The sequence below is a fragment of the Camelus bactrianus genome, chromosome 11, assembly GCF_048773025.1.
Source record: "Camelus bactrianus isolate YW-2024 breed Bactrian camel chromosome 11, ASM4877302v1, whole genome shotgun sequence".
NCBI classification, from domain to species: domain Eukaryota; kingdom Metazoa; phylum Chordata; class Mammalia; order Artiodactyla; family Camelidae; genus Camelus; species Camelus bactrianus.
Window position 1 is genome coordinate 54078087 of NC_133549.1, and position 13357 is coordinate 54091443.

Below are 13357 nucleotides of genomic sequence, written 5' to 3' on the forward strand. Positions count from 1 at the left end.
ACTAACAGGTTTGTGTTTCCTTTTGGAATGATTATGACGTTTTGAAACTAGACAGAACTGACAGTTGTACCACATCATGAGTCTACTAAATGCCACTGAATTGTTGATTTTAAAATGCTTAATTTTATGCTATGTGAATGTCACTGCAATTATATTACTTATATTACACAGAATTTCCTCACCAAACATGAAGGCTATATGCCTAAAATGTGTTTGCTTGAAAAAAATCAAGCTTTCTTAGACAGTAAGTTGGTTTGGCAAACCATACAAATAGTGTTCATTGTTTAAACAATGTAGATATAAAGTAGTACAGGGTATCTGTTTCCAAACAAACCTGCTAGCATTTAAAACCCATTTCTGTAAGTGTTCATTTCCCCAAATTGCATTGCTTATTAGGAAATATTACAGCAGCCTAATTATAGGCAGAGACTCTCTCACAGATTTCATGCTTTGTATTCCATGCTTCCTTTAATCTTTTCCAGTACATGCTACTAGTTGTGATTTAACATCATTTACACTTACAAGTGTCTGAGTCTTTGGCAGATTTATCATGTTGACGCGGGCATCATGTTTCTGGCCTTATCATGATATTTAGAGAGGTTAATATGTACTTCAAAATGTTTGATTGCTTCTGGTTTGATACGGCGTTCCATGTCAAATAGTAATTAGTGATGAGTAAACACAGACCAATAGAAAGTGTTAGATATTGGTAACAGTTCAGGGAAAAGATGATGGCAGCATGAACTAAGATGAGTGAAGGGTGAGAGAAGAGTGATTTGAATATATATTTTGAAAGTAGAGCTGATGGGAAAAAATGCATATCATCTTTTTTATATGTTAATCTTCAGGGTATTTCAAATTGATATGAAAAACATAATCAAGCTTTAAATTTAGTGTCAAGATTAATTTAATCACATAGAAAGAAATAAAAATACCAGTGAAGATACAAAATTCTCAGATAAAATTCTAACAAGGGGCAGAAATAACTCTCAGGTTCTTTTTTAGCCCTTAGCCTTTAAGAGTAACTGTGTTCAACATTCAGAGCATATGAGAAACAGTTTTCCAGAGTGTATATTTTATATTCCTGCCAGAAATAAATGAGGATTCTGATATCTCCACATATGTGTTATTTCCTTTCTTTTTCATTATAGCCATTCTAAGAGGATGTCAAGCGGTATTTCATGATTTTTAATTTGCATTTCTCTAGTGACTAGTAATCCATGTGCTCTTTGGACATTCATGTTAACTTCCAAGAGATGTCTATTCAAATTCTTATCCATTTTTATTTAATTATTTATTTGTTTGAGTAGTAATAGTTCTATGTATATGCTTGATATATGTCCCTTATCATACACATTATTTAAGGATATTTTCCTTCAGTCTGTGGAGTTGTCTTTTACTTTCTTGATGGTGCCATTTGAATTAATTTTTTTTTCAAATTTCAATGAAGTCCAACTTATTAGTCTTCTCATTAATCACTTTTGTTCTTTGTGCCATACTTAAGAAAGCATTGCCTAATCCAAATCATGAAGATTTAATTATGTATTTTCTTCTAAGTTATATATCTTATATTTAGGTCTTTGATCCACTTTGAGGTAATTTTTACAAATTAAAACATCACAAAGAGGCGTGAAACAGATCCAATTTCATTCTTTTGCATGCTGCCCTAGCTTCATTTGTTGAAAAGATTATTCTTTCCTAATTGGATTGTCTTAGGCCTTTTGTTTTTTTTAATCGATGGGCCATAAATATCGTGGTTATTTCTGGATGCTGAAGTTTGTCCTAGTGATCTAGAAATCTATCATACCAGTCAGTACCACACAATGCTGGTCTTGATTACTGGTAAAATATCCCTTCTACAAAGTTTTCTTTCTTTAAGAATGATTGTCAATTACAGCTAATTTATGATTTGTATGAACCTATAGGGGGAAATTCAAAATACTCAAGTCTTTCCATTTTTTAAATGACAGCTTATTCATCTGTGAAATCTAAAAGTCTGGGAAACACTGTTTCCATCCATACAAACTCATGACTGTACCATCTTAGTCAATGTGAAATTGAAGGTGTTTCTTACAAGATCAAGCAACCACAAATGGCTCACCCTGATTTGGCATTACATACCACATGTTCCTGAGTGCCTGGCTAATTTGTCAGATTTTTCAGATTATAATCATAGGCCACATTTAGGTTTCCATTCCTCAGGGAGTAAAACCACTCATGACAACACTGAAAACATCAGAGAGCCATCAAGAACATCTCTGACAACCAGCCCCATGTGACAGCAGAACATCTACTCTGCTATCACAGATGAGAAACAAAGCAAACCTCAATCCCTCCTCACTGCCTGCTGCCAGTTTTCTCCATAGTTATGATTAACATTATCTCTGATAAGTTCAGAGAGGTGAGTAGAATGACACAGATATAAAGGCTTAGAATGGACATGAAATATTTTTGTCTCAGCTTTTGTAGAATACGTCTACATTACACAGAAATTGAAAAATGGACTTTGGCGGCACCTTAAATGCATCTGAATACACTTTGCCTTACAAAATTCCCTGTGAATGAACAATTTAGTGCCAAGTTACTCCTTGTAGAAATACCCTTGTTATTAAGAGTAGCTGATAACTTTAAAGGGATCTAATTAATCCCAGGTTATACCTGCAAATGAAATGTTTCCACCTCAGTGGATTTTACCTAGTAAAAATGTTTAGAATAAATAAATAGTCTCCTGGGTATGATTTCTGGATTCAGAATGATCCCCTCCCACCTCTCATTAGCATTCATAGAAAAAAAAAGTAAAATAAAACTATAAACAGCTGAAAGTCTCTGATTAGAAGTCTGTTCTCTTGCTACCAGTACATTGCTTAACATTTTAAAAAGAAAAAGAAAATTAGTAATTATTTTTAACTCACGTTTCTGAAAGATTAAAAACTCGCTGTGGATCTCCATTCTCAATGGCATATGTTATTGGATCTCCTTCTCGATCAGTTGCCTTCAGAAAGAAAGAATAATTTAAATCAAGCAATAATTAAATTATTATATTAAGAATGATTATTATAAAGTCAGCTTCTCTTCAGTACAGTGTAATTTAGAAGCTTGAAACTAACAGTACAGAAGATCCAAGATACCATAAAGAATAAAGACTAAAACACGGGCTAATGGCAAGATGTAAAATACAGAACTTCATATCTTACCCTAGCAGTTCTGTCATTTCATCTCATCTGAGAGTAGTAGCAATGAATAAGAATAGTATCTTTTGAATGTATACATAGTCCTACTTGATGGGGAAATACAGCAATGATTTTTCCTATGGTTTATGCATTTAATTTCATATGAACAATTTAAACAAATGTATCATTTTGTTTATTTATATGTTATTATTTTGTTAAGTTACTAAAATAATAATAGAGAGGAATTCCTAGAGGATTCTGTGTTTTTTTTTTCACCCAAATTAGTTATTTTCAATCCCTGAGGTACCTTGAAATATTTCTTCAGTTTTGTTTGACAATTTAAATACCTCAAACTTTTAAGGATTGTGAGAGCCAATAATTTGGGTACTGCATTCTTATGTGAGGTTGTGCCCTTATTGGAAATGTTGAAGACCCAGGATTTATAAGAAAATCCTTATTTGATTGTTTTCTTCTTTTTATCCGTTTAGCTAATCTTTGTTGTTGTTTCAGGATCTGTAGCAAACAGTGTAGTAATTAGGGAGCATTCATAATTTCTCAGTCAACTAAACAAGGTGGAGTGGTGCTATTGAGATCAGAGTTTGGAAATCTATCTATTACTGGTCTTAGCACTTGCATAAATACCACACACCTATATTTGACAACATCTAAAGGGAGAGATAATGCCTAATAATTGGAAAAAGTCAATAGAAAAAATGATTCTTGGAGTATTAAGATTTGATAATATACATATGAGTGACCTAAATGTATTTCTAAAAACATTTTTAAAATATATTTTTATATATATGAAAAAACATTCTCTAAATGATGGGGAGAAATTTATATATGACCTTTCTTAGTGAAACCTTAACTTAAAATTTATTAACTACTCACTATAAGTCAAAAATTGTATTTGCATGCCTTACTTCATGTAAGCCTTGCAGTAACCTTATAGCAAATGGGAAATGCCAAAGACTTCAATTACATTACTCTTTCTCTCACCATTGCAATTAAAGTTCTATATAATTAATTGGAAGATGTATCTCTTTTTATCTAAGGATAATAGTAACCATTTCATCTTAAAAAAAGGAGTGTAGATTTAATATTTTCCCATAATATAACAGATAGGATTTACTCAAAACATTTTAGTGCAAAAACATGTTCTGTGTCTTTATTCTTGATCAGTCAAGTCCAACATGAGCCCTTTATTCAAGATCTGAGAGAGGTACAGTAGCAGTCACCTTCCCTGGGCTTATCATAGTGTTTACTGCCCAGAGCCAGGCACGTGGGTTCCAGCCCTGGCTGTACTATTTCTTCTCAGGCAAGATACCTAACTTCAAAAAGAAGTTAACAGTAACACCTTCAGTATTCACTGATTAATTCAACAAATAATTATTGAATATCTACACTGTTAAACACTGGAACTTCAACAGTGAACAACACAGACAAAAATGCTTCCTTTGAGCAGCTTACATTGTAGTAGGGGGAGCAGAGAAAAAAACAAAATAGTTAATTAATATATGGCTATATTATTTATATAGAATATATTACATATAATTATACATTATTTATACATAATAGAATTATAATGTAATTTATATACATCAATTGCATATATAATTAACACGTATTTCTATAATACATGGTTTTCTGATCCATATAAGTGCTACAAAAATAAAAAATAATTCCAGAGGACATGTAGGGAGGGCAGAGTGAGGGCTTACACTTACACGTAGGTTACCAGGAAAGCTACAGGAAAAATGTAAACTTTCGGCAAACACTTGTAAAAGTGGAGAAGGGCCCTCCAGGCAGAGGGCAGAGCAAGCGAAAAGGCCGTGAGGTGGGAACATGCCTAGTGAGTTAGAGGAATAGCAGGCAAGTGGAAGACTAGCTCCCGTTCTATTTGGCCTCAGGTAAACCACCTGAGTTTTAACACCTCCAGTTACATGATTGGATGCTGCTTGCTTGGGATAACTAGTAAGTAATGGAATTCAGTCATCAGTTTGCTGATACATGTTTCACAGCATCTGAACTAAGATAAAGCTAATTTTTCCTTTATTTTTCCCTTGACATACAAAGACTATCTTTAAAGATCAAAGCAACTATTCTTTCTAGTCTGCTCAAGCAGATTACCCATTACATCTAAATTCAAGACACCCATTTTTCAGAACTACCCATAGGAACACAAAAGGATTTATGTAAATGAGCAATAAGCTTAGACACTGGAAAATGGGAATTTTTTAAAGAAAACAAATCTTCTCTAAACTGATATTCTGTTCATGTTAAAAATGAACGCAGCCATCAAATACCATCTGGTAGAGTGCACCTTATGTACCCAGAATGATTCTACACATTTTGCAGGGCATTAACACACAGTATCTGCCTTTAGGGATTTTAAAATAGATAAAATCAACGGATTTAGATGGTCTTCTCTTTTCTCACTTAGGGGAACGAGTTCTGATTTATGTTATTAAACTGCTTGAGAGCAAGAACTGAAGCTTTCAATTCAGGATAGCAGTGTTTCTAAAAACGTGTGTGCACTCCTGGCATTAAATTGTTGGCCCTTTAACAAAATGATAATGTTCATGAATATATTTTAATATGAATTAGTCTATACTTTTTTTATTCCAAGAAGTGTTGTTTTGTCATTTGTGATTCTGATATAAAACTTCCTTTTTGAAAGTATGTCATTTATGTAAAGTCAGTTTATTCAATGTTTTAAAAAAAAGTATAAACACTATGATAAATAATATGTAAATATAGCATATCTGAAACTTAAAAACGCAACCAATCTAGAATGACACTATAATACACGAGCGTGCCCTAAGGTCTTTCATTCTGTTCCTCTACTTATACTACATTTTGCTAGTTCTTTCACTCTCCCTCTTTCCTATAATGATTACTTAACACTTTCTCCTCAGGTCTCCGACTTACCCTACTCTGTCTTTACTCTCAACTTGTGACCCTGATTAGTCCTTCACTGAGAAAATTAAAGCAATTTTCTGAAAACCCCCCAAATTTCATACAAACACACACACACACACCACCTTGTAACCACACACTACATCTTCCCTCTTGTTACTGATAATGTGCTGTCTGATCTCCTATTTAGGGCCAGATTTGGGGGAAGAATTTTGCATTCCACTTTTTCTAGTTGTTCTCTTCTTATTTTCTCTTAAAAACCACTTCAATCATACTTCCAATCTTCCCACAACTGCCCTGAAACTGCTTTTTTCAACATCACCAACAAATTCCACATTAGTAAAATCACTAAGTTCACAATCCTTGTGTTTTTTTGTTTGTTTCTTCATTTTGTTTGCTTGTTTATAATTTGACCTATGAGTCACATTAGACATAACTGATCGCTCCTTTCTCCTTGATACATTTTTCCCCCTTAGTTTTCAGGGTATGTATTACTCTAGGTCTGCATTCCTGGTGCTCCTCTTCTCCTCAGCACCTTAAAACCAGTCTTTGGATGTCTTCTACAGCTACGCCCTTAAGAACATCATCCAATCAAAGTTTTAAATAACATTAAATACTCAAGGTTTCAAATCTATACTTTTAGCCAATACCTCTTTCCCAAGTTCATACTCAGCTGCCTATGTAATAGCTTCAATGAGATGCCAAAAGACATTTCAAATGAAGTATGTTCAAAATCGAATTCCTCCTCCTCTGACATTCTTCTAATTGTGGTTAATGGAAATTCAGTCCTTCCAGTTGCTCAGGCCATATATTAGTAGCCATTCTTAACTTAACTTCTCTCCTTTCCCACATCCAATCATTAAGAAATCCTATAGTTTCCACCCACAAAATATGAGACTGAACTCACTTCTTACCATTTCCAGAAATATCACTCCAAGCCTAGTCTGCACTACTGAAATAAAATCCTAATTTCCAAAATTTCTCACATGTCTCCACCATAGACTGTTCACAATAGAGAATTCAGAATGATCTTTTAAAATTTTAAGTTTATTCATGCCACTTCTCTACTCAAACTCTTCTGTTAATAGTTATCTCCACACCTCCGTCACCTGATGATATCAATTCTACTATTTTCCCCCCTCACTTACTTTAGCCCAGACCCACTAGTATCTCTGCTCTTCCTCAGGCACACCAGGCTGCCCTGAACTTCAGGGTCTTCACACTTGCACCTGGAATGCTCTTCCCCAGATACCCACATGGTTCTTCCTCTCAGCTTCTTCAACTCTGCTAAGGCCACCTCACTGAAATCATCGCTGATCAAACTGCAGTCCAGTCACCCATGTTTTTCCTCTCCGTTTCCCCTCCTGTGTTTTCCCACATAGCACTACCACCTTCTAAAATTCTATACCATTCATTTATATACTTTGTTAACTTTCTTCTTCTCCTAGTAGAATGTAAGCTCCATGAAGGCATATCTGTTTGCTGCTTTGTTACTGAAATGCCTTAGTACTTACAGTGCAGGCTCACCTTTGCACTTTTTGTGCCCGAGAGGGTAAGTTTAGTGCAATAAAGGCAGTAGGAAGTGTAGTGATACAGTTTTGTCTTATCCATCAATTATATTTACAGAAGAAAAAAAATGACGCTACAAAAATCTATGGCACAGGACCTGTGATTCATGCACGTTGTACTGCCATCTTCAAAAGAATCAAGAAGGATTCTTTCAGATCGAAGAAAGTAAAGAGGTATGGCAACTAAAGGTCGCATGCTATCCTGAATTGAATCATTTTGCTGTAAAGAACATTATTAGGGCAACTGGCAAAAGCTGAATGGAGTCAGAAGGTTAGGAATGTGTCAAAGTTACTTCCTGATTTGAACGGTTCTGTTGTGGTTGCACATAGGAGACTACGCTTTTTACAGAAATCAGAAATTGTATTTAGTAGTGATGGGACTTCATGCCAGTAACCTAACTCATCCTCAAATGTTCTGGTACTATTCTTCCATTTTTTTTTCTGTAAATGTGTAATATTTTAGAAGAAAAATTATCATAAAATACATGTACATTTATGACAATGGCAAAACGTATATGTGTATCACGTCTGTGTGAATATGTAAACATACACATACATACCTCTGTGACTTATGTAATTATTAATGAACATGATATGATGGAAAAATACCAGAAGACACATGCCACGTAAAATGAGTTATATGATGCAGAAGTGCTGGAGAATTCATTGGGGGAAAGGAGACAGCAAACGGGGAGTAAAGCAAAAACAGAAAATAGGAAAGAAAGCTACCTAAGAAGAAATAATATAATGTGTATGATAAGGTTGCATTTGAGTATATGCGTAGATATAGATATATTGATTATAAAAATAAAGCTAAACTAGGGAGAAAAAGGCATAAACATCTGGGTCTTCTCCACTTGCTATTTTTGGTATATCTTCGAATTTTTCTTTTGGACCCACAAAGGCAACTTCTGATTCAAAATCACCCAGCAGACGCTGGTTAAATTAGGAGAAATGTAGTGGCAATCAAATTAGATAGTGCTCTATCTAACCATATGTTTATCAAAATCAAAATAAACGACTTTTATTTTGGGGCAGGTGGTAGAGAATAACTCTCTCGCAAAGCCAACTTTTACTGTTAAATAATTCTGCCTCTATCTTTGAATGATGTTTCTTAATCTGGAATTTTTTTTTAAATCTTTTTTCTTTTGTGTGAGTGAGGCAGGTATATAAGTGGAGAATATCACAGAGTTGAAGACTTTTTCTTTATTTTCATTTTAAAACTGGTATGGGATTTTATGAATTCATATGAAATAGAAAGTATTCAAAACTCGAACAAGAGATATTGAATTCTTCAGTTTTCTTTAATAACTATTCCAATGCAAATACTCTGTATTTTTTTTTTATTATTACCTAAAATAAATTGTTTTCTTAGCTCCAAATCAACTAATTCCTGGTAGTTAAGCGTAGAGTCACTATAGCACTTCTCAACATCGACTGGGTTTCCTGTTGTTTTTCCTAGACAACTGACACTTACTAGTTTTTTACTGAGTATACCACAGTAACACTGCTTTTTTCCTTTCTATTTATCAAAATCTCAGGAAAATCATGGCATTTACATAGTTAAGCTCTAATCAACAATAGCTGCCAGTATGTGAAGCAATAAACAGCTTCAAGGCATGCAATAAACTCTGAGGTTTACTTACAAAACAGCATAGAGAATCATTCACTGCCAAGTTACTGAAGGTAATGCTGATTACTGCTATTAAAGTACCAGTAGCTTTCAAATAGTTGCCTAAGTAAGTATTTCACATTCAAACCCAGATTTCAAATTAATCCTTTTTTTTTTTTAATTTAACTTTTAGGATGAACAGAATGGCTTATTCTGTTTAATTAAAAATTAAAAAAAAAAACAAAAACAACTTTTTTTGTTTTTTATCAAGCAAGTTTAGAAATTGAAACTTCTTTGGATCATACTATGGTCTGCTGGCATGAAGTAAATGAAAATCATCTGTTTCCAATATAGTTATAAACTTTTGCTGAAAAATTATTTATAAGAAGGAGCTGATGAAAGTAGGTCTTCCCCATTTCCACAAAATTCAATTAAAAGTGACTAAAGATTATCAGCTGACTAATTATCTAGAAAACAAGAAAAAGCCCTCCATGGCTTCAAGAAGAGACATGATAGAAATAAGAATAAAGATTAGAAATAGGGAGTAAAGGTCAGTTTTAAATGTCTCCTGCCCAGATCTCCAAAATATGGCTTTTTTACTACATACAATGGCTTTATGGTTGTCCGTAAAATTCCATGACAGATAAGGATCTCATATTCTACCTTACTGCTTTGGTGACCACTTCCTCTAAGCCTGGGTGTCTCATTTTGGCACCACTAAAATCTTGGGCTGGTTAATTCTGCATTACTCTGACTCTCACCTACCCCTATATCTTAGTTTGGAAAAGCAAAGCAGTGAATCTTTTGTAAAGGCATGAAACTGTTGGAATGGTAAAAAATTCTCTGGAGGAATCACTGAAATGAATCTTCTTGAAATTTGTCCTTCCATTTCTAAATATACGGAAGCTGGTGTTTTTAAATGGTGTTTTAATATTTTTGGAATTTCTAGAGGATATGTACAACATTTCATGACTTGGGTATCTTTTCTTTCAGAAAACTCTTTATCCATTCATTCCCCCATTACCTCATCTTAAGGCTACATTAACCCAAGTCCTCACTTGAGATTTAATCAAGAGTAAGGTTTTTGTTTTGTTTTTTTTTTTTTTTTTTTTTGCACCTCTATGCCTTAATTACTGGGGCTGCCTCCAAATGCAATCTACACAGAGCTAAGCAATAGAAAGAAGGGCACAAATGCCAGGGACTGATGACACTTGTCTGAAACGTTGGCTCTTGCCTTTCTTAAAATCAGACCCGACTGACATTCAACAGATCTTTATGGATCACACAGTATATGTTCCAAGCGTTGTTCTAGTTACTGAGGATAAAATGGTGAATACAACAGTGTCTGTCATTGTGGACCTAATGTAGTATTTGGCACAGTGACATAACAAATAAGAGTGCACACGGGGTGAAAGCAGACAGGGGAAAGTGGATATGGAGCACGGGAAGACGGTTATTGTTATTCTTTATAAGGTGGTCAAGTAAGACCATTTTGCTAAGGGGAAAAGCAAGCAGAAATATACAGGAAGGGAAGAAGTAATTCACGTGAATGTCTGAGGAAAGAGAATTCAGACAGTGGGAATCATGAGTGAATGGGCCCCGAGGCAGGGGGCAGCCAGTGTGCGAGGAGGCAGTTGGGCAGGAATAGAATCACTGAGAAGATGGGAAGCAGGACATGAGGTCAGGTAGGGGTCACATTTTCTTTTATCCTAGGTGATTTGGGAAGCCACTGGAGGATTTTCACAAAGAAGCGAAGCTATTTTCAAAAATTTTTCAAACAATTCCTCTGACTGTTATGTGAGGAATAGACTCACAAACGGGTGAGAGTAAGTCCAGTAGAAATCTACTGCATTATCCAGGCAGAATTTGACGGTGGCTAGTAACAGGAAGGAAGCAGTAAGGGTGGTAAGAAATAGTGAAATTCTGGAAATATTCTGGGATTGACTGGAAATAAGAGAGGGCTTTGGAGAAAGAGAAAAGTCACAAATGGCTTGAAGGGTTTTGGCTTGAGATTTCAGACAACTGAGGATGTAATTTACTAAGCAGGGAAAAAATGCACGAGGACCAGTTGTTTTCTTGGGAGTGGGAGAAGTAAGTACTGGGTGTCGAGTATGAAATACCTGAATTTTGAGATGCTGTGATAACATTATGATATGCCTCCCTAATCCCCCTTCAAAGGACAAATAAATTTTCCCCCTGTATGTTGGAAATGTTGCCTCTTGAGAGGCTTCAGCTGTCGGTCCTATTCAGAGAATGCCTTTTCTGAAGAGAGCTACCTTCCCAAGGTCAAGTTGCTTTCTGAGGCAACCTGCATCTGACTCACTGACGCAAGTATATAAAAGGCCTACCTTTATATAAAGGGCTATTTCAGCTGCAGAGCTTTCCAGGGGAGTCAGCTGAAGCCTTTATTGGGACTGCACTGAAGCTCAACTTTTCCCTAAACTTAATTCTGCTTTCTTCCTCTCCTTTCCACAGGAGCTGATTTCCAAAACGGTCACTAATAAATGTCCTACAACTGAATCTTTTATCTCAAGGTCTGCTTCTCTGGAAACTCAATCTAAGACAGATGCTTATTTAATATCATATATATTTAATATCATATTTTATATATATATATATATATCATACAGTTGATAGGAGTCTAGAGTTTTAGAGCAGGGAGCTAAGATGGAGATATGAATTAGAAGTTATGAGCGTATAACAATTTAAACCCACTAGAACAGATGAGATAATCTTAGAAGTGACTATAAATAGACCAGGTTAGAAGCTTGAGCCTTGAGGCATTTCAACTTTTAACAGCCAGGGAAATGAAGAGAAACCATCAAAGTAGACTGGGATAGAGCAGCCAGGGAGGGTGGGGGGAAATTCTACCAGACTGATGTACTGGAAGTCAAATAAATAAGTTATTTAATAGGAAAGGAATTATCTATTCTGTCACATCTTACTGATGGATAGAGTGTGTTAGGTAGTTAAATAAGTGGGGGCACCGGGCAGGCAGGTGGAGGAGAGGGAGGATGGTCCAGAAGATGGTGTTGTGTCCGCCTCCAGCATAAAGGGACTTTACTTCTGAATGAGTGCCAGCAAGAAACCGGTTAAAACCTGGCAGCCACGGCTGCAGAAAGGACTTAACCAAACACGACCCAATGATCATTGTATTATAATTAACACTGAGGTTTAGCGCCTCACTCCACTTTTTTTTTTTTTGTTTTGTTTTGTTTTGTTTTTTTCTGTCTACACCATGGGTAAGGACAGGCACAAAGGGGCCAAACATGACTAAGCATTCCAGGTACAAGAGCCGTCAATCAGTCAAAAGACCACCTCTAAGCGAGGGTATAAGAGAAGAGGGAGACAAAAAAACTGCCTCTTTTTCTCCCTTTGATCAGCACACCTCCTGTTCTTGGAGGTGTATTATTCATTTTCTATTAAAATCTTTCACTACACAACACACCGTCTCTCAACTGTAAATTTATCTTTTGGGTATGACAAGAAGTGGGGTCTTTACCTTTTGGGGTAAAAGAGTAAGATCAGGAACTGATTTGGCAATGGAATGAGCATTGGGATCTCAAAAAGAGCCATATCAATGGATTGCTGATATTGAAATTCTGATTATAACGGGGTCAAGAGAGAACAGAGAAAATGACCAAGACTTTCTCCAGGTAAGTGTGGATAACGTATCTGAGAAGTTCCCACAGGGAAGGGAGGCACAGACCTGGGTAAGTGGCTAGAGTGGTTTATGGGATCAAGGGAAGTTTTTGCTGTTGTTGCTCTGTCTTTAATTGGGAGATACTGCAGCATATTTTCATGCTGATGGAAACAATCAGATACAGTAAGAGATTTTTACGATGCAGGATGGTAAAAAGATGATTCTCAAGCAATATCGTTGAGCAGGCCAGATGGGACAGGATCTAGCAGCATGCTTTCAGGGTCAGCACAGAGAACACACAATTAAAAGGTGCTGTGTTTTTATTTTGCACTGAGCCTTGCAAACTGTAGCCAGTCCTGAGTGTGACTTATGGAGCAGTGCCATTCTGCAAAGTGGTTATTATGGGTCATGATGATACAAGAAATGTACAGTAAATTTCTCCAGA

General features: G+C 35.6%; 1 protein-coding gene across 3 annotated transcripts in view; it reads right to left on the reverse strand.

Annotated features, from left to right (window-relative positions):
* The window catches only part of PCDH15 (protocadherin related 15), a 721184-nt gene that overhangs the window by 189901 nt on the left and 517926 nt on the right, over positions 1-13357 (reverse strand). For all 3 annotated transcript variants that reach the window (XM_074374029.1, XM_074374028.1, XM_074374030.1), the window contains exon 16: positions 2913-2992. In XM_074374029.1, the coding sequence (XP_074230130.1) occupies positions 2913-2992 (80 nt within the window). The remainder of the gene's footprint in view (positions 1-2912; positions 2993-13357) is intronic.